Below are 19166 nucleotides of genomic sequence, written 5' to 3' on the forward strand. Positions count from 1 at the left end.
GGGATCTGTCTTTTACAAGTCTTTTAAGACTTGTGTTGAGTTTTTGTTTCTTTTCTTTTTTTTATTCTGTAATCAAGTATTCCCTCGGCATCCCGTCACACCGCGTTAATGGAAATGCATCAGGGGTGTCTCATTAGCTGGCCACTTGCAAGAATTGCAAATTGTGTTTGTGTGTGTGCTCATGTACGTGTGTGTTTTAAATACATTGTCTGAATGAACTATTTCCCAAACAGCCCCCAGCTCTACTCTTACAAGCCTTCCTTGCATGTTGTCAGGTTGGGGAAGACCTGCCTCAGAACTGTTTTTCAGGGAACTGAGAACACTGCTTCCGTGGCTGTCCCCCCACTTACATTTACATTACATTTACATTTACAGCATTTATCAGATGTCCTTATACAGAGCGACTTACAATCAGTAGTTACAGGGACAGTCCCCCCCTGGAGACACTCAGGGTTAAGTGTCTTGCTCAGGGACACAATGGTAGTAAGTGGGGTTTGAACCTGGGTCTTCTGGTTCATAGGCGAGTGTGTTACCCACTAGGCTACTACCACCCTACTACCACTACCACCCACTTCAAGACAAAGTGGAAAACACACACCATGAGTTGACTGTGTGCTAATTAATAAAATGGTTCATAGAACCACTGTGTTCTTTGTACTCGCGCTGCCATTTTCTGACCTGGCGTGTGCACTACGGCACTTTCGTGTGCTTTTGGGTTATTGCATGGATTTCTGGAAATGTTATGTAGATAATGAAAATGCCCCACAAAATTCTCCTAAAAAATAACCACTTGAATGGGCCCTTGGTGTAATAAACGCCGGAACCCCTGCAGGCCTTTGTCAAGGGCAACTTTTTTCTGTTGTGGGGGGGGTTACCTATTCAACTGCAGTTGGCAGATTAATAACTAGCCGCTCTTTTTCTTCATCCACAGCAGCTGCAGATTGGGCCCTTGCTGTGTGGAAAGACGTCTGTCACTTGTGTGGCCGTAGGAAGATTCCAGAATTTTGATTAAGGTGCCTGCCTAAGCAGTGTGTACTGTGTAGTAAAGAGTGTATCATCCAGCGTCTTTTGTTGGGGTGCGAGTTGGTCCCCTCGGTTGGTCGTGGGGGGACCCCCCTCCACGCTGTGGTCAGCCTCGGACGAGGCATCTCCTATTTCAAGCTGTGAAATTCCTGCCTTCCTACGGCATAGCTGCGAAAAGCTATCTGAGCGCCTCACAACAAGCGCGCGGCGGCGGCGGGGATGGAGGTCCGCCGCTATTGCTGCAGCCATTATTCGCGTTTATTTTCGGAACGGGCCAGAGAGGACGGTTCCCCCCCCTTCCTTTCATCGCTCTGTTGTGAAAATCGCAGCGGGGGAGATTATTCGCACGTTTAATTAGATTGGAGTGTGTGTGTGTGTGTGTGTGTGTGTGTGTGTGTGTGTGTGTTGGTGGGTGTGTTACAGCGATGACCTGAGTGGGACCTTACTAAATAAATAAAAAAAATCTGCCTTGCATGTTCATGGTGACAATAGATGGGAAAGGAGAAAAAAAACAATTCTAAAAGTAATCGCAGTGAGAGAATTTCACAGAGAAACACCTGCAAGCTTTAGTCAAGTGTTTATTAGATTTTTTTTTCCCCATCCAGGTGTGTGTGTGTGTGTGTGTGTGTGTGTGTGTGTGTGTGGGGCACTGCTCCGAATCCCAGATGTTTGGGTGGTGCCCATGCCCGGGAGAGCAGCTGCCTGGTTTAGTGTGTCATAGTGTAAATGCACACAGTGCAGGTGTTAAAAGGCTTTTTTTTTGAGGGCCTTTCAGCATCTGCTCGTGTTTGTGTTGCGTTCGGAACAGGACATGTGACCTTCGGGTGTCAAGTTCGCACGTTGTAGTGGAAACATTGTGGGTTGGGAGGGCAAGTGTGTATATAAATAAACACCCATTTTGGGCGTCGATGCAAAATTGGACCTTAGCTGTCGAGAGCTTGACAAGTTCACCCTAATATACCAACTGTAGTTAGTTCACATTGAAGGCTGAGTGACATAAGGTTATAAGTAACATGTTGTACTCATGGACTCAAAGATAGATAGCGGGATGGAGACATGCGCTCATAGAAACTTCAGCATCATGGCCAACATGGTGGAGTACTGAATTAAAAAAAAACAAAAACCTAGAGTTCATTTTAACTGTACCTTTCTGCATTACTACGTGTTGATCATGTACCATGATTTAGAAAGAAAACGTGATTTTATTAAAGTCATGTTGAGCAACCAGTGGATCTAAAACCTTGTGTGATAAGCGCCACACAATCGTTTATACATTTGCGGCCTAGGACTTTCTTCCTTGGTCATTTCGAGTGGCTCTACAGATCTACGAGCTCTGTTGCCTGCATTTTGATTTTGTGACATGGACATGTGACAATTAGTGCAGTATTGAAATAGTCATACTGGACAGTAGTTCTTCAGTTTAAGTAATACCAGCAATTTTGCGTCTTGCTAAATGCCAGAACAGTGTCTATGTTAATGGCAGGACTGAACAGTAATCTCATTGATTCTTGTGTTTTTTGCAGAGAATTTTCAACTCCTTTGTGTACACAGAGAAGACTTCAAATGGAGAGACGGAGGTGCAGCAGGTGAGTCATTCTCGTGTTTCTCTGTGTGTGTGTGTGTGTGTGTGTGTGTGTGTGCACATCATCAACATCACAGGCATCATAGCTTGGAGAAAGAGGAGCCCTATTAAAATTCAGCGGCACGTGTCTGGTTTGCTTTGAACCCCATTTTGTGTTTCAATTCATGGGCTCCTGTCTGCAGGCCTCCCCCTTAACAAGCCCTGCTGGGCGAAGGCCCAGCTCTCCTCCTCAGCACACGTTTGTTGGGACAGGCAGGGTCATCTCGCCACCGTGCATTTAATTGCCGTCCAGTCGGTGAATTGGAAATACAGAATTCTTCCGTGTGGGTAACGGTGATGTGATTATGCTGAGAAATAAAGTCATTTCATGAAATGAAAGTGTTTATGCCCTCGGGGTCTGTATTTTAAACTGGATTAGTCATGTTGAGCGTTTTTTGTTCCGGGTAAATCGGGGTGGTGACCAGTTTTTCGAGCTCGTCCCGGTCTGCTGTTGCCTCTGCAGGCCCCGGAAACGCGGCGGTCCCTCCACTTCCGTTCGGATCAGCGACGCACCGCGTGCACACGTTGGCGTCTGCGCTTCTCTAAGGGAGCCATGGGCACGAAGTGCGTGCCAGGACTCTTCCTCGGCGCTGTCCCACTCACCTGCAGCTATTTACTGTCTGGGAGTCTGAGATTAAGGGGCTTGTTGGCAGCCCGTGTGACTCTGAGCGCTCATTAGCGCGTGCCGCGTGGCTGGCCGGCAGTGATACGACTGGTGAAAACGCGTATCTGTCCTTCCATGCCGCGCGAAGCCAGTGATTTATACTGTAAACGTACAATGTGGGGAATTTGTGCTTTTTAATGGTCGCAAATCAAAATGAGTGTGCCAACAACCACAAGTGTTCCCCAGATCTTTTCGCGCGTATGTTGCTTTTGGCCCGTTGCAGCTTTAACTTTTAATGCGCAGTGTGTTTGGAGCGCTCTGTGCTCCTAATGTCTGTTTACATGTATAACAGTTTGACACAAGTTTAGAAGAAGCGTAGTATGAGGCATAAAAAAAAACTCCATAATCGCTCATCTCCGACCATAATTGCGGCTTCCAGAGCCCAGACACCCGAAGGAAGCCACAGGTCAAGCATGCAAACTCCCCACACACCAAGCTGGTGCCGGGATTCAGACTCACGGCCGTGGAGATGTGAGGCCATGATGATAACCGCCACGCAGTCAAATAATAACGAAATATGACGCAACGAAATGCATCCCCTGCTTTTAACCATCATCCTTGGTGAGCAGTGGGCAGCCATGACAGGCACCCGGGGAGCAGTGTGTGGGGACGGTGCTTTGCTCAGTGGCACCTTGGCGGATCGGGATTCGAACCGGCAACCTTCTGATTACGGGGCTGCTTCCTTAACCACGAGGCCACCACTGTCCCTTAATCAATTCTGATCAATTCTGAATAACATTTATATAGCATGTTAGGGGTATCACAGGTCAAAAGGTCAATACAGTACATTGGTATAATAGGCTGTTTTGCACAGCCATCTTATCGGAATAAAGGGCCGTTTCAGCCTTCGTCTCAAGTGGATATTTTTTTTAAATGGTCCACATCTAAAAGCATTACATTAGCTTTACTGGCTTTTGTAATTGAAATGACTCAAAATCACTTCAAACTTTAGATTTAGTTCTTTTGATCTCAGGAATAAGTGCATTTAAAACAAACAGACAGGTTTTAAGTGAGTTTGTGTTTTCTGTAGGTCTGTAATTCTCTTGCATACATGCACACACACACACACATGTATGTTCGTATGTACAACAATTGTTTTTTTGTTGTTGTTTTTTTATTAGACCTTCTTGCTAGAATAGGCCTTTTGATTAACAGATTTGTAGCCGAGAAAAGTGCTAGGATCCCGTCTCTGTACACAACCTGGCTTTTGTTGGAATTGGCAGTGCATATACAACAGAAAGACAAAAACTATACTTCCCTGATTGGTCCCTACCAGGTCTCTATTTGCAGGATAACAAATTTAACCTTGAACATTTTTCCATAGCAAAGGCATTGCAGCAGGGAGTTAATACACTTTTTACAGATACATCAACATATTGCATAACTGTATACCAGATAAAACAATATCTGGTCAATTCTACTGAAGGTGGACTTTCTGTCACACCCATAATGCCAGTGAGGGACCACTTATTTGTATGATGTGAGTGATTTATATACAATTTTAGGTTTTTCTGCATTCAGCTGTACAGTTATAAATATTATCTGGAAAGCCCATCTCCCAACACCCATCCTCATCACCTTCTAAAGAGGAACCATTGAGAGCATTCTGACCAGCTGCATCACTGTCTGGTTTGGGAACTGCTCCGTATCGGACCGCAAGACCCTACAGCGGATAGTGAGGACAGCCGAGAAGATCATCAGAGTCTCTCTTTCCTCCATAACGGACATTTACCACACACGCTGCATCAGGAATGCCACCAGCATTGTGAAGGACACTGCACACCCCTCAGATGCACTCGTCACCCTAATACTATCCGGAAGCTTTCGGGCCCTCACTGCCAGACTCTGCAACAGCTTCATCCCACAAGCCATCAGACACCTGAACACTGAGGGACTTTCCACTCTGGCCTGACACACTCACAACACACCTCTGTTATATTGTTTGATTATCTATCTATAACATTATCTATTTCTGCATCGTTCCTTTTTGATTATCTATCTGTAATATCATCTACTAATGCACTGTTCCATTTTGCACAGCAATCTTTGCACTATTTTACTTCGCACATTTATTATTCATTTCACCTGTTTAACGCTGTCTGTCTCATTGTTGTCCACATGTTTTTTGTTAAATGTTCTTGCACTGCCTGTGTCCCACGTTTGCACCTTACGTTATGTAGCCCAGTTTGTCGGTGTCACACACGTGCACTTTGTCAGTATGTAACTTTGTCTGATCGTTCAAATGTTGCACCAGGTTCCGGAGAAACGATATTTCGTTTCACTATGTGCTGTCTAGCACGTATAAAGCTGAAATGACAATAAAGCTCAACTTCAACTTCATAACAAGGCAACACAGTAGGTGGCAGAACTGTGAAAAAACTGTGAAAACAACATTGAAATGTACTCATAAGTCATTGTTCTCAAATCATGTGATGAATTTGTTTCTGTTGTGGTTCACGAAAGTTTGTGATTTGACTCAAATCGAGACCACCTCTTTTTGTGGGTCTCTGTGTGGTTGTTTAATGCGCACTTGAGTGTGATTACTGTGTTCACACCAGACGAAACAAACTGCACCAAAGGGGGAAATGCAGTTGCTTTAGATTAAAGCATACTAATAGTGTGAAAGTGGTAAATGCATGTAATATAATGGAAAAACCTCCTGGGCAAGCATTGTGAACATGTCCCACCGATTTCACACTAACACTAATAGTCCACAATCGAAGATCTACTTCCTGGATTTACTCCTGGATTTATTTGTTCCCGTGACGACACATCTGACCAATAAGCAGAGAGAATGTTCTTGTGTGATTCGAAGCGATGCATTTTTGGTTCACTGGGATTTTTCCCTGTGGTTAAGGAAACCAAACCAAGAGGAACCTGATGCAATGTTCAAAACTCACAGACTGATTTGAACCAAAGCAAACACACTAAAGTGTGAAAGCGCCCTTATTCTTGTTAATGCTGGGAGCCAGGTTTAGGTATAATAGCCATACCGGCAGGATGATTAGGTGCACTTGGTCAGTGGGTCATGCTACATTTCCCAGCCGCTTGGCCAGGGAGTGTCTGCAGCCTTTGCTAATTGTGATATGTAGAGTCTGATTGCTGTTCTCTGCCTTGAGACGATGATTGAAGATGTCTGACCCTGCTTTGTGTTAGTACTATAAAGAGTATGTAATGTTGTGTGTGTGTGTGTTGCCGTAGATCAGCTTCCATGCTCATTGTTAACACTCCCTCCCTTATTTCAGATCCCTAAGGAAATGCTCTTTGAATAAATATGCCATGACGCACAGTGCTGTGGTTGTACAACCCTCACTGGTCTGCGAGAGCAGTGGAGCGGCTCTGATGCCTGACTAACCAGCGGGCGCTTTGATTGGGAGCCCAGTTTTCTTTTATTATCGTGCACTGCACTAAGAAGCATCTGGTAAAGCAGGGTTGTTGGTCTCTTGGGCCAGACCTTGCTTGATGCCAATCGATTTCAAGCATCCCATTTCGAGTTCAGCATACCACCTCTTTGTAAATTAGGGTCACCATGTGGCTCATCCAGCCTCTTTTAAGAGTAAATGTGGTAAGAATTCCCATGATTCAAAGTAGTTAATAAATACTTGGATCCCCTCTTGACATGGAGGCAAGAAGATCAAAAGTGTGGCTTTGCTTCCTTGCAGTCCTTGTTGGGGGAGTAATGCTGAGTTTCTAGCATTCCTGTTGCTGCTAGGTCAGGTTTGAAGCATCTGGTGGGAAAAATTAAGACCAGACCTGAATTTTGGAATTTGACTGAAATATATGTTCTGACTTACGTAATGATGTTGTACGGTTTCACCTTTCATTTGTAATTTGAAGACAAAAAAAGTGGTTTATTTTGATTTGACACCTGACAAACCTGACAAATGTATATAATCAGTTTGCTTAATTAACCTGAAATTAATTGACTTAATTTAAAGCCATTTATATAAAGGCATTGTATGCCAATCGGTTGCATCTCAATACGTTTAATATAATGTTTTATAACTTTTCTTTATTATGTTTTCTGACATCATAATGACGTTATAACAGTTTCATGGGTGTGGAAATTTTGTCTAATGAAAAATCCCATGATTCTCTGTGTGTGTGTGTGTGTGTGTGTGTGTGTGTGTGTGTGTGTGTGTGTGTGTGTGTGTGTGTATATAATGTAATATTTATATATATTTTTTTCCCCCAGCTGGCAAAGAAGATCCGTGAGAAGTTTAACCGGTACTTGGATGTGGTGAACAGGAACAAGCAGGTGGTTGAGGCATCGTACACCGCCCACCTCACTTCCCCCCTCACCGCCATCCAGGACTGTTGCACCATCCCTCCCTCCATGATGGAGTGAGTACTCTTTTACTGTTCCACACTTTATACCGAAATATCCCTCAGACAAATTACATGTCATGTGGTGATGCTAAATAGATAAGTCTTTTAGAGTCTTGGTTCTCAAACGGTGGTAACCGTGATTGTCAAGGTCCCTTTAGTGGTAAACGAGGAGACAGAGGTTAATAATTTATATTCACAGCTGGTGTGCATTTAAATGCTGTGTGCTTTTTGTGTATTTTGAATTTATTACAAGTATTTTACTGCAGGTCATAATGGGGGTACTTGGAGAGTCATCATGATATGTTTCAGAATCTTTGTTTGAGAAAATGATCTGACCTGACCTTGTTCATTGCTCTCAGTGCTGTGCATATCCTAAACTGAACAAAAGTCCACACATTGCCAAGATGGGTCTCAAACACATTCTTCATTCCCTGAGTTTGCCATTAAAAGATAATGGATTGTGTGGATTTTGGCACGTTTCTGCTTACTGTGGACCGTTATCACACTGTTTATGAATGAATGTACTTTGGGTGAAGGAAAGTGGCTTGGCAGATGCCTTAATTGCTTTGACAGATGCGGGGAATCCTGAGCAGGGCTGATTTTTGGACTATTTGACTCTGCACTACTGAAAGAGACCAAGGAAGGAAAGTAATTACCTTTTAAAAAAAAAAAAAAAAAGGCCACAGTGTTCCATCTCTGAATCCGCGGTGGAAAGGGAAGTTGGAAGTGAGATTTAGTCAAGTGAGGATTCGCTTTCAAGCCTAATCTCAAGACGAGCAGCCTGCCATCTCCCGCTCCTCAGCCTGCCTCCAATTGGCTGCTCCTCCTCCGTCTCTTATCGCTCTCCGTCCCCTAGACACACGTTGGCCTCTTATCTCAGCCGTAACTTTGCCCTGCCTCATGCACACCACCTTTTAAAATGATTTTGAATTTTTGCCTCCAACCTTCAGCACTGTTGACTTCGTACCCTTACTTCGCCTCAGTTGGATCCATCCCAGGCTTTCCTTCTCGCACACCCACCTACATTATCATTCCCCAGCTGTGTGAGGAGCTAGACGAGGTAGACACAGCCTGCTCAAGTGATTATAGAAGATGAAGCGTTGCAGGGAAGGGGTGGGAGGGGCACGTTCCAAATTGAAGCTCACTGCCGTCCTGGCATTGCCTTAAAAACATTACTTGCCGGGACTTCAAAGCTTTTTCCACGATGGAAACACACCGATGCCCTGAGCTCTTGTTGTTGAAGTTCGCCGAGAACGTGATGGCAACTTTAAAATACTTTTATCATCTTGCGATAGAACAGATAGAACATTGGTATGTAAAAAATGTAAACAGGGGAGTAAATCAAGATGTTAAAGCATCTGTAAGTGGACCCCTTTTAGAGGATCATCTAGAACAGTGTTTTTTTTAACTTATTTGTTCTGGGGACCAGTCATGTCACGTTTTGATTCTAGAAGTCTGGTGCAGTGCTTTAAACATTTATGAATCTTATATAAGAACGACCATAGAACCCCAGGGATCAACCTCAGGTACGATGTCCAGTTTATTTTAAGCCAAAACTGTGCCTTTAAGAGTGAACCAGGTTCAAATCCCACTTACTACCATTGTGTCCCTGAGCAAGACACTTAACCCTAAGTTGCTCCAGGGGGACTGTCCCCTGTAACTACTGATTGTAAGTCGCTCTGGATAAGGGCGTCTGATAAATGCTGTAAATGTAAATGCTTCAAGTTTATTTTAGATACTACCCTTTCGGAGTTGTAATAGCCTAGTGGGTAACATACTAACCTATGAATTAGAAGACCACAAGGTCACAGCTTCGCACCCCACTTACCACCATTGCGTCCCTGAGCAAGACACTTAACCCAGGGGGTCTAAGTCACTCTGGATGAGGACCTCTGATAAATGCTGTAAAAGTAAATGTATGATAACTCCACTGCCTCTACAGTGTGTTTCTTCCTAAAGTGAGAGCCCATCCAAGGGTTAATAACGAACATCAGATATACTGTCTAGTGTAGAGTGTCTCTTTGAAGATATTGCATTCTGAATTAGGTCGATAGTACAAGTGTGTAGCAGAGAACGCAGTCTAGCTCATGTTATGGATAGCATAGCTATAGACAAGTCCAATTCAGTTTTTGTCATAGTGATTAATTGTCCCACCCCTAGTCTTGACATTTTCTCTCTCTGCCAAAGACAGCGTGTGTTGATCCCCGGTTGTTTATGCCGCCGTCAGTAGCGTCGGGCCCCTAGAGAAATGCCTGCATCTCTTTCTTTCTTTCTTTCTTTCTTTCGCTTTCTCTGTCTGTCTCTCCCTCTGCTGTTGACAACCTGCGCGGCGGTGTCGCCCGTGTGGGAAGAGGGCGCATCGGGACGTTTTCCAACATTCCAGGCGTCGCAAATTTCCCTGTCTCCGCCATAAGCCTGGGCCCGGTAAGCCGGCGTGGCTGTCACTACAATGGGAGCTTTGCTCTCGCAGCCAGTCAATTTAAATAAACCTCCTTCACCTCTCCCAGCGGCAGACGCCTGCCTCTGGAGGCTCCAATCAGGTGCATGCTGGGAGCCCGAATTCTGTGGTTTTGTTTTTCGTTTGGTTTCTTGACGTCTCTTTTGTATTCTGTTGGAGTTCGTGTTGATCATTTGGTGAGCCTTTACTGGTTTTACTGGTGAACCTCGTACAACTGGATGAAATATATACAGTTTTGGAAGCCCCTATTCTGTGGCGGTTCTGGAGACTAAGATGGAGCCATTTTGAAGAATCCAAAGCAAGAGTCGTTTCTTTTTACCTTCATGACTGCTTTGTTCATTATTGTCATCAACAAAATGAACATAAGTGAATGATAAACCTTCAGGAATCTTATTTTCTCCACTGCAATTTCTGATAAAGTGCCAAATATATCTGACCAGTAGTTAAATAAGATATACAGGTTTGCAGACCTCCCAGGATCTCACAAAGGACCTTAATAGTGTCCAGTGAATCGGGATGTCCGTTAAGGAGGTGGAGAGAAGCCTAGTGTGAATTGCTGACATCACAGCTCTAAAGCTCCCTGTTTAGGAAAACGTTTTTATTCATTTCATAGTCCCGCATCTTCATTTTTGTTCTATAATGTAAAAAAAATGCAAGGCACATGAAAGAGTAGGTGCATCCAAACTTTTGGGTGCTAATGTATATCTACATAAATATAGACAGGAACTTTATCAGCAACAAGTAGTCCATTTGTTAAATGGAGTGATGCGGTGTTCATTAATGTATGTCTGTCATTGATTGTTAGAATTACCAACTGACACCTGGACATCATAGACATTATAGTACAGTACAGGCCAAAAGTTTGGACACACCTTTACATTCAATGTGTTTTCTTTATTTTCATGACCATTTACATTGGTAGATTCTCACTGAAGGCATCAAAACTATGAATGAACACATGTGGGGTTATGTACTTAACAAAAAGGGGAGACCTGGCCTCCACAGTCACCGGACCTGAACCCAATCCAGATGGTTTGGGGTGAGCTGCACCGCAGAGTGAAGGCAAAGGGGCCAACAAGTGCTATACACCTCTGGGAACTCCTTCAAGACTGTTGGAAAACTATTTCAGGTGACGACCTCTTGAAGCCCATCGAGAGAATGCCAAGAGTGTGCAAAGCAGTAATCAGAGCAAAGGGCGGCTATATTAAAGAAACTAGAATATAAAACATGTTATTCAGTTATTTCATCTTTTTTTGTTAAGTACATAACTCCACGTGTGTTCATTCATAGTTTTGATGCCTTCAGTGAGAATCTACAATGTAAATGGTCATGAAAATAAAGAAAACACATTGAATGAGAAGGTGTGTCCAAACTATTTTCTATTTATCTCATGGGTAACAAGAACATTTCTGAATGACTGTAAATGTTTGAATGGGTGTCTGGAGGTCAGAAGTGACCCTAGTTTGATTTGTTTTGCAGGTTACCAGCTAGCCAGGTAGAAGGGACTACTTCATTATTTGACCGTTTGAAATAACAATATTGCCCCATGCAGCTGCCCCATTTTGAAACACAGAAGATGAGAAGTGAACTGGGATTTGTTCACATCACTGGATTTACAACGTAGTTCCAAAATTCTGCCTCTGCTGGGAATTTTCTTCTTGATTACATTCATGAATTATTAAAAGTTTCCTCCAGTGCTAATTAATAACATGATGGTGACCAGAATGTTTGGAGTTTTCGCTGCAGCTCTTTCCGTTAATCCACCCCGCCCGTAACCAGAGACTTTAGTAGGCTCTGTAACTGAGCTAATGAAGCCGCTGTCCTGGGGGGGGGGTGGGTTGGAGAGGGGGCTTAAGTGGTCTGAAAGAGGGGCTGTTAACTCACAACGCCCACCGCTCAGGACCGCATGCCTTCCCGGCGTATCCGGGGAACGGTCCTGCTAAATCCCCTCTCTCACACTCCCCTGATGGCTGTGTTCATGAAATGCAGAGCTATGCCGCGCTGATGGATGAGAAGTGTGAACGGGCGGCCTTATCTAATCTTAAATCATGCAAACTGCCGTGGACCCAAAAAAAAAAAAGGCACGACGCACAGGAAAGATGCACTGTAGTGTTTAGCAGCTAAATCAAGTTGAACACAAAGCCGAATCTCAAAATGCACAGAGTAGTGTTGAAAAGTAAACCTCATTATCAGGTGTGATCCAGTGGATCCAGCCAGGTCCATTTGCACTGGAGAGGTTTTTTCTCCCCTTTTAACCCGTAGAGATCATTTCACACAGACAAGATGGCATCGTAAATTGGGATTTTCTACCAGTCTTCACTCATCACTTGTTTGTGCAGTGAAACCATGGTGTTCCACATGTCTGTAAAATTATATAGTTTATATTTATTATAGAATAGGGCTCTCAAATGTATCACTTTTACCATGAATTAAGTTAATATGTTTTTTATGTATTCGTTTTAGTCTTGGAACCATCCATAGTGGTACTACATTTCTAAACAAGTTAATTAAATTTTAATTCATTATAAAATTACTATGTAGCCCCTATTATTCACACACAGGTACAGGTATGAAGAAATTATAGCATGAGCTGCATAAATAGTAAAGCAGCCTGACTACAGGGGTTTGAAAGGGTCAAACAAGGTAATGCATTAAAATCTATTTGCAAAATTAATTTTAACATGCTTGAAAATATGTCACATATACAGTATAGCTGAATGCACATTTACCATAATTCATTTATTGTCATACTTGCACCTAATAACTGGTGCATACTTGTAATAATTATAAAATCTTCTTTTTTTGGCCGTATGCCACTGAAGTGGTGAAGTATATTTAACAGAAAAATACTACAACGCATTTTTTTTTTTTTTTTAAATCTGTTTTTTGAATCAGATGGCCGCGGCGCAGGAGGGCTCAAACGTCTTTGAATAACTTATGGAGGACATATGGAGCATAGCATATCGCAGAGTTGAATACATAGGACGTGTGGTTGTAATTCTTGACCGTGCTGTGAATTGTGGGTATTTTCTTTTTCTGAGGGAGGCCAGCACAAGGAAGGTGATTTTTATTCTTGGAAAGGGTTCGTCCTGCTGCACCCTGCATACTGAACACGGCTCCAGGGCTGGTTTTATTTTCATTCAATTATTTTTTGTTAGTCCTCCTGCTCCGGTTTTAGATGTTTTTTTTTTTTCTTTCTCTGAGACCCTCATTTACATGTTGAACCCAAATCAACTGAGAAAAAAAAAAAAAAACGAAAATGCTTGAAGGCTCTTTTTAAACAGCCTTCCCTCGCTCTCCCTCGCTCTGCATTTTTTGATGTAAAATTCAAAAGCTCTCGCAAATGCATTTTTTATCTCACACATTTGCTTAGCCTCCACATGTAAAGTGTGTTGAAGGAGAATTGTAATGACTGCAGCCTGATGGGAATTCAGTGTCTGAAGTTCAAAGCGCCCCGCACATCAGAGCAGCCGTCAATCAGGAGCGAATGCAGGCGGGGGAGGGAGTTGGAGGGATGGGGGAACAGCTGACGGGGAGGGGCAACAGCTTATGTAGTAAAACGGGGATGTGGGGAGACGGGAGGGTGAAATGCGAAAGGTTATCGATCAGATGGAGGAAACGAGGTGCAGCTCGGCCCGTGCAGGAAGTGAGGGAATCAGCTGGGCAGAAGGAAGAGAGGGGCTGAAGTGATCCTCCAGCGATGAAACGACTGAATTCAAATGAAGCTGGTCCAGCAGTGGGTTGTTTCTCCCCTGAAAGATGGTTTCAGGAAAGGGAGAGAGTGGAGGTGAGAGAGAGGGGGAGAGGCACATCAAAGTCAGACTGTCGGTGCAGGCGGCTCCCGGGAGATTGGCTTTCGATCAGCTCTTCATTAAAGGGCCGAGCAGGACTGGAACTAACGTGCAGTGATGTAGCAGAGTCGACCGTCTGATATACTACTCACTCACTCACTCACTCACACATTCACTCATCTATACACACACTCACTCACATGTTCACTCTTCTATACACTCATTCATTCACCCACTAACACATTTACAAATCTACACTCATTCATTCACTCACTCCCTCACATGTTCATTCATCCATACACTCACATGTTCACTCATCTATACACTTATTCATTTACCCTCTCACACGTTCACAAATCTACACTCATTCATGCACTCACTCACTCACATGTTCGCTCATCTATACATTAATTCACTCATTCTCTCTCATGTGTTCATTCATCTATACACTCATTCACTCACTCATCTTTTTACCCACATCGACTCCGTTGAAAAAGCTGACAGCAAGAGAGAGTTCCTCTTTTCTACCACAGATAACTTGCTGTATGTGTAGAAATAAGCTGCTCTGACAGCAGGAGTCAGACAACTCTTTGCAGAAACTCTGAATTGTCTCCTTGCTGCAAAGCACATTAAATCTTTCATTTGGATCCAGCAACTCTGTCTCCTTTTTGGTAAAAGACACATACACACACATATACACTTTTTCACTCACTCAGACATACATTTATGTCATTTTCAACGGAGTCGATGTGGGTATAAAGATGAGTGAGTGAATGAGTGTATAGATGAATGAACATGTGAGTGAGTGAGTGCATGAATGAGTGTAGATTTGTGAACACACACATATACACTTTTTCACTCACTCAGACATACATTTATGGCATTTATCCGACCCCCTTATCCAGAGCAACTTACAATCAGTAGTTACAGGTGACAGTCCCCCTGGAGAAATTTAGGGTTAAGTGTCTTGCTCAGGGACACAAAGGTAGTAAGTGGGATTTGAACCTGGGTCTTCTGGTTCATAGGCGAGTGTGTTGCCCACTAGGCTACTAGCACCCACATATGCTCACTTTATACATATTCTCTTATCTGAGATCTAAATGTGATTCATGTGTTTGATGAGTTCATTGGCTCTTTACTCATAATTATTGTTGAAATGATCCCTATATACACTCATACACACACACACACACACACACACACACACACACACACACACACACACACACACAATTTGTCACCTTTTGGTAAAGCTCCCTTGTGCTGCACTAGAGGGATTGCAGCATGATCAGCTTTACCATCCTGATTAGTTTATTAGTTACCTTTTACCTGCAGCTTGATCTGATGCTCAAAGGTCCTCCTTTTATGAGGGAAATGGATTTTGGTTTCTGTGACTCATCGCATGGTTGATTAGTGGGACCCATCAAATCAGATTGACTGCCCAGGTCTCCATAATCTTCCAGATTTTCACTTTCTGTATATTAACAGTATTTCTGCTTTTGTTTCAGGTTTGATGGAAATTTTAACTCAAATGTCTCCAAGACCATCTGTTGCGACAGACTTTCCCCGACGGTCAACAGCCGAGCTTTCAACCCGGGACGAGACCTAAATTCAGGTAGGAGCTGGACCAAAAAGGGCTGTTATTTTTGAAAGCCTGTGTTTTTTACACACCCACTCCGGGACTCAAAACTGAGTGCCAATTATCACTTGTCTTACAGTTGTCATGGTAACACGTTACAAAGAACACAAGTCTTTGTATGATATGAAATCTTTAAAAATGACATGAAAGAACTGAAACACACTGGTTCTACAGCCTCCATTAGGAAAGATATGCTCTACTTAATATTCTCTTTTCTTCTCTCACCCCCTCTGTCTTTTACATCTGATTTAAGACAGCATAGACAGCATTAAGACAGGTCTGTGAAAACAGACCTTGATTCTTATTCACCCTTAATGTAATATTATGTCCATATGCATTTACACCCATGCACACACTACGGTTAAAATGTGGGCTGAATTAGAAATGCTTTAGATTTTTGTAGAAAATAAAAAGATCAAAAATTCTGTCCAGACAGTGTTAATGTTTTAATTGACTATAATTGAGTATTTGCATAAATTTAGAGAGGCAACTTATCAGCAACAATTAGTTCCAGTAGAATGCTGTGTTCACCAATGCAAGTCTGTCACTTCATTGATTATTAGAATTTCCTCAGCAAAACAGAATATCGAAGGTCTGTCAAGCTGCAATTGTTTCAAATGGAGAGTAAAAGGATGAATAAATTATTATTATTATTATTTGAAATGTAAAAAAAAAAAAGAAAGCATTATTTCTAACTCTGTCAGTGACCGTGTAGTATTTATTTTGTAATATGTCCTGTATACTAATTTCATGTACTTTTTCATGTAAAACAACATTTCTAAATTACCCTAAACATCTGAGTAGTGAACTATTTTTATTATTATTTTTATTATTATTCTTGACATGCAGTTCATTTTCTTTCTGCAAACACCGATCACTGTGTTCGGATTTTCAATGACGTCTTCTAAAAGCTTTCCCCGGTGTTTTAGGTTTCTTTCTTTATGGCTAGTAGCGATGCCATGTAGATTAGATCCAGCAGATGCAACGACCTCCAACAGTCGACCTTCAAGGCTGTTTATGTCTCTGCTTGGTTGGCGTGAAGGACGGGCGCGTTTTCATATGCATTCTGTAACCCACCCTGCTGCTAAACCATTTAAAGGCGTTAAAATGCACACAGACACATTATAGCCCCGTCTGGCAGCAACAAGACACCAATGTTCATCTCCGATCTGGATTTGGTGTAGCTCTTTACTGAGATCAGTAATGAAGTGATATTTTTTTTATTTGATTTACTTAGATCCTCAATAAAGTCACAGTTTTTTTTTAGATTTGTTTCAGTTAAGTTCCTGGTGCGTTACAGTTTATATACACACACTCATTTTAGTGACTCTAGAGAGCGCTCCAAGTGCTCGCTGCAGATTAGGCCGATTCGTCTTCATTCTCAACATTTATTTTCTCGGAGCCAGTCATCAGGAGTTCATGTTACCACTCACTCTCCGTTTGTCATCCTGCACTGACCTCCGCCCCGCTGAGCCATTCAACAGCTACATTTGTCTGGGGTTTAGTCTAAACAACGGGACGTGGTGTGTGTGACGGGCCTGATGGGAGCGGGCGAGGGACGACAGGAATACGAGAGGAAAAGAAAAGAAAAGGGAGAGAGTTGCGCCCTGTTATTGTTAGGCCCGGCCGCTCCGCGTCCCGAACGTTCACGTTTGTCGTAATGAGGGGGAGATCCCTCCTGTTTCAACTGGGACTGGAGTTTCTCTCGTCACCCCGCCCTCCTCCTTTCCTCTCCTCTCCTCTCCTCAGTCTGTTTATTTCCCAGAGTGCTCGAGGCCTCTCCCAAGTGTTGTGTGTAATGTCACATCTCGACTGAATTAGCACTCTAAAGCCTCCACACACTTAGCCAGAGTGCCGGCGAGGAGACCTGGCGAGTTGAGGCGAGAGACGCCGCGGAGGGGAAGGGGCTCTGGCTCTCTAAACATCGACCCCGTGGATTAAGCGTGGTGGGCCGGCGAATGTATGTGATATGTCGTGGGCCTGCCACTCTTCTCTTCGCTCGGGTTTTTCATTCGCCAGTGGCAACAGCGAGCAGTCAACACGATCCTCACCGTTTTTTGGGGGGGATTCCGGTCCACAGCCAACCAGGCGATCACAAACCGAACACCATTGTCGGGTCAAATAGTTCTTTGAGGTCAAACATCAACAGATCCATTTTATCATCACGTTTTAGATTTATCGATCTTGTCTCTATTTGTCTGTGCCACGAAAATGCGGTTCTGGGTGTGAAGTTCTGATGTCACACGGTGATCCGTGCAGCTCTTTCTGGCTGGAAACTCACTTGAAACATTGTGTGAAACATGTTTCCGTATTGTGATACCGTGTTGTGTTCTTTATTTCCTTTTTTGATCTTGTTGCAACGTATCTGTACGTAATACATACAGAATATCACATAACAAAATGTAATAATGTTTGGATACTTGTGCATACATTTGTACGTAAGATTAAGATTAGAACGTTTTTATTAGATGGTCCTCAATAGTACATGTATAAAGGGCTCAGTTTAGTTTTCTTAAAAAATTCTAACTTCCAACTTGTTACATTCTTACTTTTTAATAGATTAAACCTCCATCTTTTATTGATCCTCACTCTATCGCCTGCAGCGCTTTCCTCCCCTGATTACTGAAGTGTTCGAGCTCTGGTTGCCCATTTTCGGTCATGTTTAACATCATCATCCCATCCGCTTTAATCTGGGTGCGGCTATTTAGAACCTGGAGCGCCCGCAGCCCAGATTAGTTCTGGCTGGAGTTGTTAGCTGTGGATCGAGGCCTGTGCCAGGAGAATGGCAGATCCTTGGCTCACGTGGTGCGCAGGTGAACACCCCCATCCCCTCCTGGCACCAAATATAGTATGGGTGGTCACACAATATCAGAATTACAGAAGATGTAATGCAGGTGCCGTTCAAGTTCAGTCGCACCAACCAAAAAAATCAAACCCATCTATCTACGAAGTCCGAAGTGTGATTTAGAACAACACAAATTCGTAATGAGTTGGAACTGACTGACCAACGGCTCAACCCAACCTTATACAAAAAGGTTTTATTGGCCACTGGCTATGAGATGGTCCGTTTCATTACACTATAATATTCATGCCTTTATTTCACGAAGCATGAAAATGGAAAGATACCCTAAAAATAAATGACCTTATAGACTGTGGTTGTATGCTTTACATACCTACTGGTCATTTTAGTAACAAACAAAAATAATGTCAGGGATAATAAAAGTTGTCATACAACAATGAGGGTGGACACGAAGCCGGAAGGTTGCAGGTTCAAATCCTGAATCATCAAGGTGCAGCTAACGGTACTTTTGAGCAAGGTACTGTCCCCATACACTGCTCCCCGGGCCGGGCATGGCTGCCCACTGCTCACAACAGGGTGATGGGTTAAATGCAGAGGTGTTACGTACCTAAGTCTGGTGGTCTAAGAAATGCGACAAGGGTGTGGAGAGGAGGACGTCCACTATTACACACACCCAACCAAACATAGCATACAAACAGTGCTTTTAATTACAGTGAGCTAAGAGATACAATAAAACAGCGGACTCAGCACAGCTAACCAACATCTGAACAATCTAAAGGAAGGGATGGTCCAGCGGGGAGAACTCAAACACGCACGAAAGTTGACCAAAAAGGGCACATAA

General features: G+C 43.2%; 1 protein-coding gene across 2 annotated transcripts in view; it reads left to right on the forward strand.

Annotated features, from left to right (window-relative positions):
• cachd1 (cache domain containing 1) overlaps positions 1 to 19166 on the forward strand; it is a 62523-nt gene that overhangs the window by 25112 nt on the left and 18245 nt on the right. For both annotated transcript variants that reach the window (XM_029001708.1, XM_029001707.1), the window contains exons 2-4: positions 2547 to 2609; positions 7504 to 7652; positions 15395 to 15501. In XM_029001708.1, coding sequence (XP_028857541.1) covers positions 7645 to 7652; positions 15395 to 15501 — 115 coding nt within the window. In that variant the 5' untranslated portion in view covers positions 2547 to 2609; positions 7504 to 7644. The remainder of the gene's footprint in view (positions 1 to 2546; positions 2610 to 7503; positions 7653 to 15394; positions 15502 to 19166) is intronic.

Source organism: Denticeps clupeoides, chromosome 13 (assembly GCF_900700375.1).
Source record: "Denticeps clupeoides chromosome 13, fDenClu1.1, whole genome shotgun sequence".
NCBI lineage: Eukaryota > Metazoa > Chordata > Actinopteri > Clupeiformes > Denticipitidae > Denticeps > Denticeps clupeoides.